The sequence below is a fragment of the Panthera pardus genome, unplaced genomic scaffold, assembly GCF_024362965.1.
Source record: "Panthera pardus isolate Hobbes unplaced genomic scaffold, ASM2436296v1 HiC_scaffold_6, whole genome shotgun sequence".
Taxonomy (NCBI): domain Eukaryota; kingdom Metazoa; phylum Chordata; class Mammalia; order Carnivora; family Felidae; genus Panthera; species Panthera pardus.
Genome location: NW_026526991.1, coordinates 63,403,676 through 63,422,059, shown reverse-complemented (window position 1 = coordinate 63,422,059; position 18,384 = coordinate 63,403,676). Strand labels below are relative to the sequence as shown.

At 41.0% G+C, this 18,384-nt stretch overlaps 1 protein-coding gene across 9 annotated transcripts in view; it reads left to right on the top strand.

Annotated features, from left to right (window-relative positions):
* Positions 1 to 18,384, top strand: part of SCN8A (sodium voltage-gated channel alpha subunit 8) — a 177,792-nt gene that overhangs the window by 121,772 nt on the left and 37,636 nt on the right. For all 9 annotated transcript variants that reach the window (XM_053895971.1, XM_053895974.1, XM_053895969.1 and 6 more), the window contains exons 13-15: positions 7,823 to 7,955; positions 13,915 to 14,153; positions 17,555 to 17,728. In XM_053895971.1, coding sequence (XP_053751946.1) covers positions 7,823 to 7,955; positions 13,915 to 14,153; positions 17,555 to 17,728 — 546 coding nt within the window. The remainder of the gene's footprint in view (positions 1 to 7,822; positions 7,956 to 13,914; positions 14,154 to 17,554; positions 17,729 to 18,384) is intronic.

The following is an 18,384-nucleotide window of genomic DNA, read 5'->3' as shown; positions in this document are numbered from 1 at the left end:
TATAGAGACAGAAAATAGGGGGATTGGCTGCAAACAGGTACTGTGTTTTTCTTTGGTATGATGGAAATGTTCTGGAATATACTGTAAATATACTAAAAGCCACTGAATTGCACACTTTGAAACCATTAAAATGGGGAATTTTATTGTAATGTGCATTTTATCTCAATGTTGTAAAAGTTGAAAAGAGAAACAACAGCCCAGGCTTTCAGTCCCAGCTTTCAAAACCTCACCCGGGGAGGAGGGATTTCAGGAACTACCCATCCATCTTGGATTCCTGTGTACCCTGGTTTACTTACTACAGATTTATTTTTCTCTGGATACTGTCTTAGCCCCCAGTTAGTGCTTAGCACTTTGAAGTGATGTTCTTCATAAGTAGTTTTAGTTTGTATCATCTCAGGCAGCTAACAGTGATGAACACATGTTTGCTCCCTCTCTCTCCATTAATCAGTCACATCTGATGAATACAAAGAGGCTGCGTGTTCTGACGATGACCAGGCCATATATAAAATAGGACTTTCACCCACGACGTGCCCGAGAAACCAGCCCCCTTATCTCTGGTAAACAACCCAGGCAGCCAGCCTGCCGTAAGTCACACTAGTAAGGAAGCCAGTCTGCTATCTCTTGTGACAATCCAGGAAGGTATGATACCTTCTATAACAATCAGCCCCAGGTGGTCAGGGCTTGATTAATAACTGATGAGTTCCCTAATTTTTGTTTCTGTGTTCACCTTCGGACCCACCCGAGAAAGCCAAATATGCACCCCTAATCAGTCACCTAGGATGCCTTGCTTCTAGTTAGCCCAGCTGCAGCGCCCTCATGCCAACAGCCTTGAAGTCCAGGCACACCTGAAGCCTTCCCTTTTTTCCACGCGAAAGCTTTCCCACTCCCCTGCCTGCCTTTGCATCTCTGGTGAAACGCATGTGATGGTGGCTGACTCCCCATCTTAAGCTCAGAATAAATAGCCTTTGCTTTTCTCACTTGGTTGATCTTCCTTTATTTCCATAATACAAATAACATTTTCTACGCATTTACACACTCTTTCGTATTCTTTCTCAAAGGAATTCTACTGCACGATCAATATCGCAATAGTACACTGGGTAACCCCCACCCAAGAGTTACCAAAGGTGTGGGAACAAAGGTGGTGGAGCAGGAGCTGTCTGGCCAGCTGAGAATTGTCCCCTAAACCCCTTTGTACCACAAGACTCTCCCAGAAAAGTACATTTTCCTACTCGATCCCCTCACCTCTCCGAGCAGCCTCTTCTGACATGTATCAACACAGATTAGTTTGCTTTCATTTTCGAGGACTCGTGCGGTATGTCTTTTTTATTTGGCTTCTTTCACTCAACAAGATGTTTTTTTGAGATACATCCATGTTGGGTATCAGTAGTTTATTTCTTGTTATTGATGAGTATTGATTGATTGGGTCCTTCATTGTATAAGTACACTCCAAATTGTTAGTCCATGTTCCTGTTGATGGACGTTCACGTTGTGTCCAGTTTTCAGTAGTATGAAGAAGCTTGCTGAGAGCATTCTTGTGCAACTCTTTTGGCAGATAAATGGTTTCATTTATATTGGATAACTACCTCAGAATGAAATTCCTGGGTCATATGGTAAATGTATGTCCAGCTTTGCGAGAAACTGCCAAACAGCTCTCCAAAACAGTTACACTATTTGTTTTTAATAGTCCTACCAACAGTGTATTAGAATTCCAATTGCCCCCCATCCTAGCCAACATTTGGTGATATTAGTCTTTGTTTTAGCATTTGAGTAGGCATAAACTGTTGTCTTACTATGCTTTTAATTTGCATTTCCCTGCTGATTAATGACGATGTGCATCTTTTCATGTATTTATTGGCTTCTCATAGATCTTTCATTAAGTTGCTTATTTAAATCTTTTGCCCATTTCGATTTTTTTATATGTTATGGATACAAGTCCTTTATCAGATACATAACCTTTTAATTTTAATGACATCCAATGTATCAGGTTTTTTTTTTTTCTTCTAGGAAAATTTGCCATTACCCCCAAATTGTGAAGTTATTTTCTTCTCTAAATTTCACAGTTCTGGGTTTTACATTCAGGTCTCTGATTCAGCTCAAGTTAATTTTTGTGTATGAAATTAGAAGGAGTTGATTTGGATGAATATCTAGTTTTTCAGTACTGTTTGTTAAAAAGACTTTTTGGGGCGCCTGGGTGGCTCGGTTGATTAAGCGTCCAACTTCAGCTCAGGTCATGATCTCATAGTTCGTGACTTCGAGCCCCTCGTTGGGCTCTCTGCTGTCAGCACACAGCCCACTTCGGATCCTCTGACACCCTCTCTCTGCTCTTCCTCTGTGTGTGTGCACACTCTCTCTCCCTTTCTTCTCTCTCTCTCAAAAAGTAAAACATTAAGAAAATGTATTAATACAAAAAAAAGACTTTCCTTCCTTCACTGAACTGACTTAGCATCTTGGTCAAAAATCAACTGATGTACATGTTTGGGTCTGTTTCTGGATTCTGTTCCGTTCCCTTGATCTATTTGTTTATGCTTATAACAATACTACGCTTGTCTAATTACTGTAACTTTATAGTCTTGAAATGAGATAGCATAAGCCTTCCAAACAAAAAATATTTTAAAGATCATGAAACAATCTCTTAAGAGATTAATTTGCTTTTCAGATCTTTTTAAAAAGATTATTTTGCTATTTTTTGCTATTATTTTGCTATTTTGCTAGATTCTTCACGTGTCTTTATATATTTTAGAGTCTTTTTTTTTTTTTTTTTTTTGGTCAGTTTCTTCAGAAGAGCCTAGAATTTTTATAGTGATTGCACTGAATCTATAGGTCAATTTGGGAATAATGGGCATCTTAATTATATTGAATCTTTCAATCTGTGAATGTGGTTTTATTCTCGTTTATTAAAGTCTTCTCAAGTTTCTCTCAGCAAAGTTGTATAATTTGTAGTGGAGGTCTTACCCATCTTCCATTAGATTTATTCCTTGGTATTTGTAGTATTTGATACTGTTGTAAAAGGTATAATTTAAAACCTTTTTATTTTCAGGTATTTGTTGTCAGAACATAGAAATACAGTTAGTTTTTGAATGCTATGACCTTATAAAGTAACATCTCAGTTCTATTAGGTCTTTTTGTTGCAAATTTCATAGGGATTTTACATGCACAATAATATTTTCTGTGACTAACAGCAACTGCAGCCTTTATGCTTTTTATTTATTTTTCTTGCTTTATTGCACTAGCTAGGACTTCAGATACAAAATGCATAGAAATGATGAAAGCAGATATTCTTCCTTGTTTCCATTATTCGTGGGAAAAGATTTAATGTTTCAGCAAGAATTATAATGTTGGCTATAGGTTTTCATAGATGTTCTTTATCAGATTGGAACTGCCATGTTCTATTTGTGGCTTGCTAAGAAATTTTATTATGCAGAGGTGTTGAATTTTATCAAATGTTCTTTTACTGCATTTGAGATAATCAGATATTTTTTTCTCTTTTATTCCGCTAAAGTGATGAATGACATTGACTTTTTTTTTCTGACGTGAAACTAGCTTTCCTGGGATAAATCCTGTTGGTCATGATGTATTATCTTCGTATATATTGACGGGTTCTATTTTCTCAAGTTTTGTTAAGGATTTCACATCACCGTTCATGAGGAATATTGGTCTCTGATTTTCTTTTGTTGTAATGTTTTTTGTTAGGTTTAATATCAGGGTTATGTTAACTTTATAAAACAGGTTGAGAAGTATTCCCTTCTCTATTTTCTGAAAGAATTGGTATTAGTATTGGTATTATTTCTTCTGTAAATATTTGATAGAATTCACTTGTAGAGATATCTGGACTAGAGTTCTCTTTATTGTAAGGTTTTTTTAATTAACAATTTCTAATGTGGGCTATTTAGATTTTCTGTTGCTTCTTCTATCAGTTTTGATAAGTTGTATTTTGATAAGTTTGTTCATTTTATCCAAGGTGATATGACTTGAAGTTGTTGGCAATTATTCTTCCTTTGCTTTTTTTTTTTTTTTTTTTTTTTTTGTTAGGATAGCCCACTTAAATTTTTGGGTTTATTTATTATGATACTCTATCTTATTATACTCTGACTACTATAAATATTGTACAGAAGCCTCCTTTCTTACGATGGTTCAGCTTAAAATTACGATATATTCTTATTATCCCAATAATGCCTGTAGGAGTTGTAGTAATGTCCCCATTACTATTCCTGAAAATGATAATTTGTGTTTTCTATCTTTTTTTCTTCGTCAGTCTTGCTAGAGAATTATCAATTTTATTAATCTATTTTTAAAAAACAACATTTGCCCTTTGTAATCGTCTATTGTTTGTCCATTTACTAATTCATTAATCTCCACTCTTATTTTTATTATATTCTCTCCTCTACTTACCCACAGTTTAATTTGATCTTTTTCTTATTTCTTAAGGTGGAAATTTAGAGCATTGATTTTACGTCTTTTATAGCAGTTAGTGCTGTAAAATTTTCTCAAACCATGGTGTTAGCTGCATCCCATAAATCTTAATGGATTATTTTCATTATCATCAAAGTATTTTCTAATTTCCTTTGTGATTTTAGCTTTGATCTGTGGACTTTTAGAAGTCTGTTGTTTCATTTATAAACCTAAGGGGATTTTTCTGGATGTCTTACTGCTACCACAGGATTTTTCAGTGGAACCAGTTCCTTGGATCTGTGGTAGACGCTGTGGCCTGTGTAAAAAGATGACATAATGAATTCTCTTTTTACCCTGTAAGGTTCCCTAAGTATGATCTTTGAAACTTCCTTTTCTTGGTGTCTTTTTTATTTCTTTTTTGAAACTTAAGATATGTTCTATAATATGCCTTAGTATGGAACGAATTTTAATGTTGTTATAGAGGTTGTCACCACATATCCCTGTTACAGTTTATTTTCATTTTACGTAGAAAGATATAAATAATCATTGTTCCATCTTAATACTAAGTTTGGGGATAAACTTCTCTTTATGTGGAGTTTTTAATCCAAGCTAAAAATTATTTTAGCTTTCAAATAGATACCACTAAATAATAATCTAATGATTTGACTAGTTCCTTTAGACAGCATTTTTATTAACTTTGTTTAAGGTTAATGTTACTAAAGTCTCAAGAATTTATCTCTTGTTATATCCAGCAAGTCCAGAAAACAGTAAGATATACTTAGAACCAAAGCAATTTTTTTAAATATGTGAAATTTATTGTCAAATTGGTTTCCATACAACACCCAGTGCTCATCCCAAAAGATGCCCTCTTCAATACCCATCACCCACTCTCCCCTCCTTCCCACCCCCCATCAGCCCTCAGTTTGTTCTCAGTTTTTAAGAGTCTCTTATGCTTTGGCTCTCTCCCTCTCTAACCTCTCTCTCTTTTTTTTTTTTCCTTCCCCTCCCCCATGGGTTCCTGTTAAGTTTCTCAGGATCCACATAAGAGTGAAAACATTTGGTATCTGTCTTTCTCTGTATGGCTTATTTCACTTAGCATCACACTCTCCAGTTCCGTCCACATTGCTACAAAGGGCCATATTTCATTCTTTCTCATTGCCACATAGTATTCCATTGTGTATGTAAACCACAATTTCTTTATCCACCCATCAGTTGATGGACATTTAGGCTCTTTCCATAATTTGGCTGTTGTTGAGAGTGCTGCTATAAACATTGGGGTACAAGTGCCCCTATGCATCAGCACTCCTGTATCCCTTGGGTAGATCCTAGTAGTGCTATTGCTGGGTCATAGGGTAGATCTATTTTTAATTTTTTGAGGAACCTCCACACTGTTTTCCAGAGTGGCTGCACCAGTTTGCATTCCCACCAACAGTGCAAGAGGAGAACCAAAGCAATTTTTAAATGCAGTTTCATCCTTCCTTGATGAATCAGCCAGTCCAGTAGATCTTACAGTACCTTCAGAGTCAGCATTATGAAAATTACCTACTGTGTACTGTAGATCCACAGAGAGCAGCTCAGTAAAAATTTGGAATGAATAAATGCCAGAAACAAGAATATCCACCGTATGGGGCCTTTCTGTGTTCATTTTTAGACGATTGTCATTTTTAAAATGTAGGAGTCTAATCGGATTTATTAGGTGTCATGAATATCAGGCTGGGAATTGGAGCAGAAAGTGGCTCACCAGAGAAATATATCTTATTATGACCTGACAGTAATGGTCAACAAGTCGTTGTTACATTCGCAGTTGTTTGTATAGTAATACAGCCAGGAATTCCCAAGGAAATCAGTTCTTTTTCTTTTCCATTTCTTCTGTAGCTCTGTCAAACAGAACAAAACCCAGTGGTAAACCAAATGTCTGAATCCGTGAAACAGCTTGATGAAACACTGTAATAAGATAAATTATGATGTGCCAGATACTTTCTTCTGTACAGTTCTTAAAATCGAAACATACCTAAGGACAGAAAGCCTTTCGGATGTAGCTCTCCAGAGACAATTATTTTCTTTTCAAAACAGCTAGTGTCATTCTGGTACTGATCAGACTGACTTTTCTAGCTTCATATAAACATATATCCTCCCTGTCCTCTGAGAAATGGTGAGTGTCTGTCTTCTTGCCTTCACAGTGGAAGGGACAGCCAACATTACCTGGATGATGTGTTATAGTGGACGGCATGGTTACTTGAAAGCTAGCTTTTAATCCACTGCATTGAGCCTGGCCTAATGTAGCATATGCAGGTTGGCACAGAGAGCACGGGCAAGGGACATTAAGAAACGCTGTGCTATAATCTCCCCTACCAGTATTCCCCACAATGGAACTTGTAAAAAACAGTTTGTATGACACGCTGATGGTGTTTTCTGCCCTTTTTGTTTGAGAATTTGAACATTGCAGGTTAACTTACAAAGTAGACTGTAACAAAGGCAAGATAAACATATGTAGCGCTATATATTTAGTTAAAATAGTGAGGGATGCCTGGGTGGCTCAGTTGATTAAGTGTCTAACTTTAGCTCAGGTCATAATCTTACAGTTTGTGGGTTAGAGCCCTGTGTCAGGCTCTACTGACAGCCCAGAGCCTGAAGCCTGCTTCGGATTCTGTGTCTCCCTTTCTCTGCCCCTCCCTCACTTGTGTTTCTCTCTCTCTCTCTCTCTCTCTCTCTCTCTCTCTCTCTCTCTCTCTCTCTCTCCCTGTCTCTCTGTCTCTCTCTCTCTCTCTCTCTCTCTCTCTCTCAGAAATAAATAAACATTAAAAAAATTTTTTTAATAAAATAGCAAAACCCTTACCATATTTCTTTGCCGGGGCTTGGGGGAGATTTGGGGTAGAACTTCAACTTGCTAACATTCAGTTAGGCCCAGGTTTGACATTTAGAAGTGACAGTTTGAGAGAGTGATGGTGCCCCTGCCCGTGAAGGAAGCAACATCTATAGCATTCAGTGTGATCAGGGACTTGGCCCTTTAATGAAATGTCGAATAGAGGTGAATTCGACTTATTTTATCATGTGGTCAAATTCTAGCCAAATGCTGTGGATATGAGACTGAGATGGGAAAACTCAGGTTCTCCTTCTGATGTCATTGCCCCGGAAGATGTGGTCTTTGCACCAGGTGCATGGAGTTGACCAGACGAGGCGTTTGGGTCCCAGCCAGATTCTTTGGTTAATTGTAGGTTTGTACAAACTTAACCTGGTCATCTCATCTGTAGCGCTAAGGATGATCCGTGGTCATGTTTCACTCTACTTCTTGAGGTTAATAGGATTGTAGGATCAAAGTAAAAAGATGTTACAAAGAGCATATGTTTGTGCTCACACTCTGGACAATTTGTCCAGTATGACCCAGCTTTAACCTTTATAAGACTTTACTCACCTGATTTACTCTTGTTTTCAGGCTACAACTGAGGTGGAAATTAAGAAGAAAGGCCCTGGATCTCTCTTAGTTTCCATGGACCAACTGGCCTCCTATGGACGGAAGGACAGAATCAACAGTATATTGAGTGTTGTTACAAATACACTAGTAGAAGGTATGTGCCCTTGATGTCAGCCCAGACCACCAAGATAAAATTACGTCCTGTGCACGATAAATATAATCCCTGTCCCTTGGCCTGACTTTTGCAAAAATTGACTCTGAACTTTAGGAATAGTCTACTTGTTATAGAAACCAGCATCCCATGTCTGCATGCAGAGAATCAAATAAGGACTTCAAAGCTGCTGCCAGCATTGTATACAGATAGATAAGAAGTATGAAGGAATGGCATTTAAGAGTGAGCTAGCAGATCTCAAGAAGACTGTAATTGTCACGAGGGGCCAGCAGGGTGATATGAGGCACGAAGGATATAGACTGAAGTGTGAAGATACGAAATAATGGAACCCCCCTCCTGCCCTCTACCCCAAAACATACCTTCCTCTTTTCCTTTTTAGCACCCTACAACCCTTTTGCTTTTCCCTGAAGGACTAATGTACTGTGCATTTTGATTGCACCTAATTCTGCCTCTCATCAAACACCCCCACATACCCATAAATATATTTGATGTGTGAATAGGTAAGCTGAAACCCCTCTTATTCCGGCGCTCTGTGCCACAGGAAAAGAGCAGCCGCTGTTGAATCATAGCCTATCTGCAGGAGTGTTGCTGTCAGTGCCTGAACTTCGTATTAGGTGGCTCCTCCATGACACAGCCTGGCCCGCTGAGGAATGTCAGGATTTTCCATTACACCACAGCCCCCCAACGGGTGTCCCATCTGTCCGGTTGTGGTCTGTATTCTAGGCTCCCCTTTGTTTCGTCAGATGTAGATTCCGTAACTGGGTTTTCTCTCACAAGATTCTGACTGATCCTGCATGAATCCTCTTCTTTTGATTCATGTTGCTTTAGCTGAGCTGTCCCACTGTAGATCCAGAATATTCTTGAAGCCTCAGACTGCTGTTCTTCAGAGTTCAAACCCCTAGGCTAACCCCACAATACCCAGAGCCCCTCCTTTTTTTTTTTTTTTTTAAACGTTTTATTTATTTTTGAGACAGAGAGAGACAGAGCATGAACGGGGGAGGGGCAGAGAGAGAGAGAGACACAGAATTGGAAACAGGCTCCAGGCTCTGAGCCATCAGCCCAGAGCCCGACGCGGGGCTCGAACTCACGGACCGTGAGATCATGACCTGAGTTGAAGTCGGACACCCAACCGATTGAGCCACCCAGGCGCCCCAGCCCCTCCTTTTGTAAGGAGAGTCAGAATTTCCTGGTGTCCTTGGAACAAGTTATTTTTTGAGTCATTTAAGCCCAATACCACTTCTACTCAGAGAAAAAGAGTTCAGCAGGGGCGTCTGTGGTAAAGGGAGAACCCCCAGAAAGAAAAACTCTTCGAGTGTTTCCCTTCTCACATGTGAGCAAGGAGTTAGACTATACCTAGGCTAATCTTGAGACTGTATCAAGCCAAAAAGAGTATTGAATTGACTATTACCAGCTGCCTCCACACTTCATTTATGTCTGTTTTCTTTAATTCTCATTGAGGTCATTGTCTGAGAGAGCATCTTTAAACTTTGTGGTTTATACTTTGAGATTATAGGTAAATAACTGCAGAGCATAAGAATTGCAAGCTAAGGGGCTCCTCCCGGGTGGCTCAGTCTGTTAAGTGTCTGACTCTTGATTTCAGCTCAAGTCATGATTTCACACTTCACGAGATCAAGCCCCACGTCAGGCTCTGCACTGACAGCATGGAGCCTGCTTGGGAATCTCTCTCTCTCCCTCCCTCCCTCCCTCCCCCTCCCTCTCCCTCTCTCTCTCTCTCTCTCTCTCTCTCTCTCTCTCTCTCAAAATTAGTAAATAAACTTAAAAAAAATTCCAATCTAAGAAACACTAGCTTAAGAACCTTGGCTAATTTTATTCTTCACTTGGAGACAAGAATGGGATTTCTCTGGGAATCTGTGGAAGTTGAGAAAGACAAATGAACCCCCTCCAACAGGCATATTTTATTACTGGCAAAGACGTCAGAACAGCAGAACTGTTGGTGTAGAGCAACAGTTCTGTAGTTGATTACTACAGTGGCCTAGCGCAGGGTCTAGTCAAGGTCAATGCTCAAGAAATGTTTGTGGGGCTGAACCTTGCTGTGCTTGGTCGGTGCTGCGGGCTTCCTGTCAGAGGCCTTGGTGCTTCCATTCCTCTACGGAGTTGGATAGAAACACTGGAGTGGTAGCTCTGCCTTTTTCTTCTCCTTTTTCTTCCTCTTCTCCCTGTGCTCTTCCTTCCCTTCCTGTTCTGCTATACTCATTCTCCACCCTCCACCCACCAGCACACACATGATAAAAAAATAGACGCAGGGGTAGCTCAGGGGAGAGAGACAGTCATAGTTGTGTTCCTGAGTAGGAAGCCGTCCCAGCTTTTTCTCCCTTTTCTAAGTCCTAATGCTCACATAGCCTTTCACTGCTCAGACATTCCACTGTCCCCTCCCCTAGTATTCAACTCGCTTTGTTAAAGCCGAGGAGACAGAACCGCTATAAGCAAAGAACAATGAATGGCTGGAACTGAAGAATTTGAGAGGGAGTTGAAGGGCATTAAGAAACTCCATTCCTGGGGCACCTGGGTGGCGCAGTCGGTTAAGCGTCCGACTTCAGCCAGGTCACGATCTCACGGTCCGTGAGTTCGAGCCCCGCGTCAGGCTCTGGGCCGATGGCTCGGAGCCTGGAGCCTGTTTCCGATTCTGTGTCTCCCTCTCTCTCTGCCCCTCCCCCGTTCATGCTCTGTCTCTCTCTGTCCCAAAAATAAATAAAAAACGTTGAAAAAAAAAATTAAAAAAAAAAAGAAACTCCATTCCTATTTCACCGCTGGCCCCTCTGTGTTTAATGATTGCTACAGCATTAAAAGCCAGCGTTGAATGAATAATTATTCCTGCTTCTCAGGCCTTCAGTTCAGAAACTCTGACATTATTTTAATTTTTGGATTACCAAACCAAAGAAGCAGGCTTCTACCTACCGATGGCTTAGAAACCACAGTGGAGCATTCCAGAATCATGTAAATAATGAGAAAATCCTGCCTGCTGTGTGTCACACCTAGCCCGTTGGCAGACATGCTCACGCGGATCCAGTAAAGTCAGCAGAATTCACAGTCAGCAGAGCCATCAGCTTGGGGATATTTCAGAGGACTGGGGGTAGGGTGTGGGCAGAGAGCAGTACGGTCTCACTTCTCAAAGCAGCGAGGCTGTGGGAGGCGGGGAGACCGTTGGCGAAGTAAGAATGAAGACGTGATGATAGTTGGCATTCTTGGTTCTCAGGTAAAACAGGTTCAGAAACTCCTTATAGAGGCAACTGGCCATAGCTGTTGCTGCCATGATTCGTTGATTCACTCTTTTGTTCAACTGACAGGCAGCATCCATACGATTGCTTATTTGCTATCCGCCTTTCCTGGTGTGGCTGTAAGCTCTGTGAGGACGGGGACTCTTGTTCACCAGCGAATTCCCAGTGCCTCGTATGCTGTAGGTGCTGAAACATTGTTGAATTGGACTGAGAGAAGCCCTGCCTTCAGAAACCTCACAGTCTGCTAACCCCACCATCTTGGTGGAATTGTGAGGCCCTCTCTGAAAACACCTCCCAGTGCACCTGAGGTTGAGACTACGGTAACCCCTCTGAAAATGTACAGCAGCAAAGTACGGGGAACCCCACAAACCTTTGGCTATCTCGTCTTCCCCCAGACCAGATTCTTAGCCGTGTCGGGCACGTGGGGCCAGTAACAGTTTACAAGGTTGCACGTCACTCTCTAAACCTTTACGTTCACCTAATTGATCTTTTCTAGCTCGTAAAGTTCCACGTTGTATTACTGTTTGTGGAACGGAAAAGATCATCCTGAGATCTTACCTGAGACAATGTGGATGTGATCCCTAGTATCCCTGTAGGAATCTCCTTCGTGCCCCGTAGGGTAGGGAAACCCCTCTTCAGTATCTGGCAAAGACTGGGAGCCTAGTGCACTCTACAACAGTACAATTGTATCTCCTGTCAGAAACGTGAACAGTCGCTGCCTCAACCTCCACGTGCCAGTGAACAGCAGACATTTGGAGAAGGGAGGAGATTAAAAAAAGGAACGGAACCAAATTTCCAAATATGTCCTATAAGAATTTATGGAAATAAGAGAACCTTTTCATTTTCTTTTTTTGGTTAGAAAACTAAATTTACCTTGGGAAGGGAGGGAGTTCTATGAGGAAGAAGCCAAAGCAAATTTTCTTCACAGACTTCCTTTCCCACGCAGACTCCCACGTGGCGCTTACTGTGGCCCTTAAATCTGAAAAACCAAGGCAACCATTTTCTTAGCAACCAGGGAGCCAATCAAAAACCCAACCCAAGCACCCCATCTGAAATAAAGCCATCACCATGGGTACCATCCAGCTGGTTGGCAAAAGGGAAAGTAGACTAATTTCAGGCAGCCATCTTGTTCTTGGTGAAATGTTGGGAAACTTTTATTCATTCCCTGAGTGATTTGATTTTGTCAGCAGAATTGCGTTGGGGTGTGGGATGGATGCGGTTATATCCAACCCGTGGAACCAAGACCTGGCCTCTAAGGATTATCATGCTGATGGGTTTTCAAAACTACGTCTCTTAAAGAACATCCTCCTAGATCAAGGTCCTTGGGCGATTGTAATCCAAGCTGTTCTAATTCCTACTTAACTTGAGGAGGGCTTTGTTACCCAGGGCCTCCTGCCTAGAATGTTGTGGCTGCCAGCTGAATGGCTCTCTGCCTTTATGTCTAATGGTCCTTTTTCATCTTCATTTTGTGATGACCCTAGAGGTCATCTTGGTCCGGTGATATTCCATCCGTGTCTATCAGAGTCCCAGGATCCTGGGGAAGTGCCTCAGGGAAGGAAGAAGTCCATCGGGCTGAGCTTCAACTAGAGGAGTTCCTGGTTTATCTGTGTCATATATTGGGGGCCACATAAGATCTTGTTTGAGACCAACCAGTTCTGTTTCTAAAAGAGAAAGAAGACAAGAAAAAGGAAAGGGGAAAGAGATGGAGGAAGGAAGGACGAAAACAGAGAAGGGAATGATGAGGGTGAGAAAGGACAAAAGGGCCAGCGAGAAGGAGAAAAGAAGAGAGGGGGGACGAGAGAGAGGAAGGGAGGGAAGCGGGGAAAGGAGTGGGACTCCCATGCCCAACTCGGTCGTGAATTGTGAACTCATTGACTTGCGCTTCTGCGGGAACGTAAGAGACACACTGCACATAGTAGCCCGGCGGCCAGTGCTGCTTCTTTTCTGCTGCAAAGATAATAATAATAGCAAATGCTTCTCACTGTATGCCAGGGTGTTCCAAGGCACTTTATATATATCTTAGCTCATTTAATTCAGCAGATTGAAGTAATGTACTCAGGTTCCCACAGTTAGCAGTGTCTGAGCTGGTATTTGCACCCAGGTATGTCTGCTTTCAGAGTCTATGCTTTTGATTGCTTCTCTGGTAATAATTTAGTGATACGACGTATAGTGTAATACCTGCCATTTATTGAGGACTTGCCTTGTGCCAGGCACTGTGCTGCCTGCTTTACGTCCATCAACTCATGCAGTCAGTGGATGAGGATTACAGGACTCATGTTGTCCTATAGCCTGTATAGTGTCATTTCAGATGAGGCAACAGAAGAACAGGAATCGGTAACTTGCCTGACATCACACGTTGTGAGTGTTGAAGCCAGTTGGACCAGGGAGTCAGACTCCAAAGGCCAAGCCCCTAACCAGAATGCTGTGCTCCCCAAATGGATGGATCACACTCTAATTTACAGCTAGATGTTGTTAACAACGAAATGACCCGGTATTTCCCATGCCTCCTCTTTGCCTTCAAGAGAAATGAAATGGAAGCGGGAGGACCGCACAGTTAGGGCAGTCAGCACTCAAACCATCTTTCTTCTCGTGGTTCAAAGCAGCGATTACCTTAATGAGTCAGTGAGGAGGAGTAGTGGCTCTTTGAAACCCTCTTTGTTTTCTCACCGTGATCGAGGGCCACCTTTGTTCTTTACTCACTACAGAACTGGAAGAGTCTCAGAGAAAGTGCCCACCGTGCTGGTACAAATTCGCCAATACTTTCCTCATCTGGGAGTGCCACCCCTACTGGATAAAACTGAAAGAGATTGTGAACTTGATCGTTATGGACCCTTTTGTGGACTTGGCCATCACCATCTGCATTGTCCTGAATACCCTGTTTATGGCAATGGAGCATCATCCTATGACACCGCAATTTGAACACGTCTTGGCTGTAGGAAACCTGGTAAGATGGAACGTTCTCTCCTGATTTTATGATCTGAACATGTTTTGCCTGTAGGACATCTTTTTCTGATACTGGAAGCTGGAGCTTAGTTGAAAAGAAAGTAATAGTTAATTGGAAGACAAATGCTTCCACATATGGCGCAGCCCCAGCCACTTCTGCTCACTGTTGTGATCCTGTGGCTGTTTCCTCTTTCTGCAGAACTTTCAAGACGTCATTTAGGAGCTGTTGGCAGAAACCCAGGCATGGTGACAGAATGGGAGGCATGGTGCAGTGGGTTGGTTTTGGCAACCTGAGCCAAGGACTTGGGGAGTTTTTTTCTCATTCCCTTTCTCACATTGCTGCCTGCAGTGTTCCAGCACACCACTTCCCCTTTCACCTTCAGTAGCAGGTGCCACAAAATATAGGGGAGCTCTTTTGGTGCATTAAACGTAACTATAAATTTGCCTGCACTGTCATACCTTAATTACCCATATGGGGCCCATCTCGGGGAAACTTTTAATTCCAGGCTGGTTTTCCCCTCCTGCCCAACTTCTGGGCTCTAGTCCAGTTTCTACCGTTAGTTGATCTGTGCTAGATTTACTTTCATGTTAGCTTAAGTCATATATTTAACTTATTACATTATTTAGAAGATAAGAATGAGTTGGTTGTTTTTTGTTTTTTGTTTTTTAATAGGTGACACAGTGTATTCTAAAGTCAAATAGTTGTGATTTGGGGATTGTCTGTTTTATTTCTGTAGTCCAAAAATCAGGAGTTGATTGAATTTTGATAGATGGGAAAGAATTAGTTGGAAAGGATCCTCTAGATCTCCTGGGCTTCATTATTCCTTAGGAGTTTCACCACAAGCAAGTCAAATCTAATTGTTGCCATTTAACTTGAGTACGATCTCTGCCTGATGTCTGTCTGTGTCTCTCTCTGTCTCTCTGTCTGTCTGTCTCTCTCACACACACACACACACACACACACACACACACACACACACAGTTTTTACATTAAGTCCAAATAAGCTATTAAAGTGTTATAAAATCATTTTGAGTTCTGATTATGAAAACACATGTGACAAAGGAGACCCTTTATCTGGTTACTCCTTGCAGCCCATCATGTTCCCTGGTACACATCCAAGATAATTCTGTGGTCTTTCTACTCTGCATGTCTGAGTTAGGGATCCTTGCATCAGGCTCTGCACTGGGCGTAGAGCCTGCTTAGGATTCTCTCTCTCTCCCTCTCTCTCTCTCTCTGTCCCTCCCCCGCTCATGCTCCCTCCCTGTCTGTCTCTCTCCTCTCTCTCTCTCTCTCTCTCTCTCTCTCAAAATAAATAATAAAAGCAAATAAAATTTAAAAAATAAAAAAAAGTAATTCTTCATACGTCAAACAGTTACAATTTATTTTTACCCAAACCCCAAATATTGGCAGTACAGTAGGTTGAAATAACATGCTTGCCGACCTCTGTCATGGGCATTTCCCCCAGGCCTCTGGATGCCATTCATCCCATTGAAAGGCAGCAATGTGTCATTGTTGATTTTCTCTTAGGAACCAGAGTTCCCATAGTATAAATATTCCATGGTCAGTTAGCCAGTGCTTACTGTGGAGCATTTCCCGTGTGTTCACCAGAACCAGTGGTGAATTCAGTCTCTATTTAGCGTGTGAAGCAGGCTGCCATTTCTATGTAGAGAAACCTTCCATGGGTTTATGCCGAGGGTAAAACGTATGTCAGGGATCGATTAGCTGCCCTCACTTAGAGTGATGTTCCCTCTGTAGATACTTAGCGCGCACGGTGAACTTTGATTTTTGCTTCGCTGGATCTCTTCAGGGAAGATTCTCTTTCAGTTTTAGAATACCGCATCTTCAATTTAGAAAAGTGGGGAACCATGGAAAAGTACAGGGACGTAAAACCTTGCGGGCCATGCATCCATTTTGATTTCTATCACGCCATTCTGTTTTGCTATTGCTATACATTCATTGAGTCTCTTTCCCAACAGCATCTGTAATCTAAGTATTTTTCACTATTTTCAATTCTGTCTTCAGACTACATCTTCAAAGTTTTCCTTAAACTCCTTCGTTTGTAAAATTGGTAACCAGGTAGTTGCAAGGACTAATTTATTACGAGTTTAAAACCCATTACGTTAAAGTCCTCCTCTAAAATCATAATATTCAGTAAGAGTGGGGTGTTACATGGTTAGCTTAGAATGAGGGTACAGCTCTTGTCGAGACTGGCATTCATGGGATTTTACTTTCTTACCACGTGTGATGTTATTAAGTCCTGTGGGAAGCCGAAGGCACTGGGAAACACAGGGTGCTCTGAAGGGTAGAAAAGTGGGAGTCAGGTAACTCAGGGAACAAGTCGTTCTCATACCCAGTAAGCTCTCAATCCAAACAGTTATTACGTCATTGATTATCACATTTAAAAAATCAAAAGGAAGCATGAAACTGTCCAGCAAGGATATATATATTCCTTGAGGATACATTCACCCAATAGAATTTTATGCAACTTTGTAGCAACATGGACTGAGTTGTGGTAAGTGGAAAACAAGACCCAAGGTATTATGTACTCTATGATTTTGCAATTCTGTCAAAATATATACACATTGGGAAAAAAAAAAAAAAAACACCAGAAAGGGAATACATAAAACTGATAGTTGTGTGCAAGATGGAGACTCTAGTTTTTTCCTGTATTTTGCACACTTGTGACAATGTTCTGCTGCTTTTACAATTTAAAATAAGAAACCCTGCAGCATGTGTCTAAGTTTGATAAGACACATAATATCAAATCAGGGATACTGTATTTTTTAATATAATTATATCTCAATTAATGATTTTTTTTTAAGGCAAATGTCCCAAGCACAAACATTCAAAATGACTGCTGACCCTTTAGAAGGAGTCCCCTATGTGGTATTCCTATTACTTAAAATCATTTTGTTTTTTTAATGTTATTTATTTTTGAGAGAGAGAGAGAGAGTGCAAGCGGGAGAGGGACAGAAAGAGAGGGAGACACAGAATCTGAAGCAGGCTCCAGGCTCCGAGCTGTCGGCACAGAGCCCGATGCGGGGCTTGAACTCACAAACTGTGAGATCGTGACCTGTGCTGAAGTTGGACCCTTAACTGACTGAGCCACCCAGGCACCCCTGCTTAAAATCGTTTTTTAAATGCATTCTTGTACAGTGTAATTTGGGTGGTTCTGGCAATGACGATGTAAACATTGGGACTGAGTGCTTGATTCACGAGGGAGACAAGACTATCCTTTATCATGTGGTATAGCCCTGGGACATTGAAGGATTGGTGTCCTCAGATGCACAATTTAGCAAGGCTGGGTCTTGAGGCTTCTTGGACATGTATTCAAAGATAATGATAAAGGCATTCTCTTTCTATTATTTCTTTTTCTTACCCCCTGCCTTCCCCCTCTTTAGGTTTTCACTGGAATTTTCACAGCAGAAATGTTCCTGAAGCTCATAGCCATGGATCCCTACTATTATTTCCAAGAAGGTTGGAACATTTTTGACGGATTTATTGTGTCCCTCAGTTTAATGGAACTGAGTCTAGCAGACGTGGAGGGGCTCTCGGTGCTGCGATCTTTCCGATTGGTATTCCATGTTTCTCCAACTTCTTTTTACATTTCCTGTCTTGTACCTACTAAAAAAATTTTGCACAAGTTAGTCTGATGATTAAAAGAATCCTTAGCTATATTCCGCTCACAATTCCAGTTGGCGATTTATTGGCTTAGATTCTAAAATCTTGAAAATTTTTCTGCTAAACGCCTAATATAGAAGTTAGTTTTTAATTTCAATTAACAAACAGAAATCCATTTTAGGAAGTTCCTCAGAAAATAATGGTTAATCTGACAGATGAAAAAGAAAGACTCTCAAGGACTATTCTGAGGTCTAAGTTGGATTTGGTAATAAATCTGTTTCTTCGTCTGAACTCTCCCCGAAATGGCAAGGATTTCTCCTTGTTCAAAGATGTGTCTCACTTCTTCTATCATGGTGACCCCTTCCAGAAAATGAGAATGAAATAATTTTTAAAACTATATTGAAATTAATGGTTGAACATTCAGGTTTTTTCCTTAACACTAGCTGAGAAAGATTCTGTAATACATTTGAAGAAGTTAATGTTAAAATTACTAAAATGACTCTGACAGAATAGTTAATGATGTCCTCGAAAGAGCTTCCCATAAACATAGGCATAAGTGATGTCCTGATTAAGTCCCTTAAGAAGCTGAGTTACTTTGAGGGTATCCCAC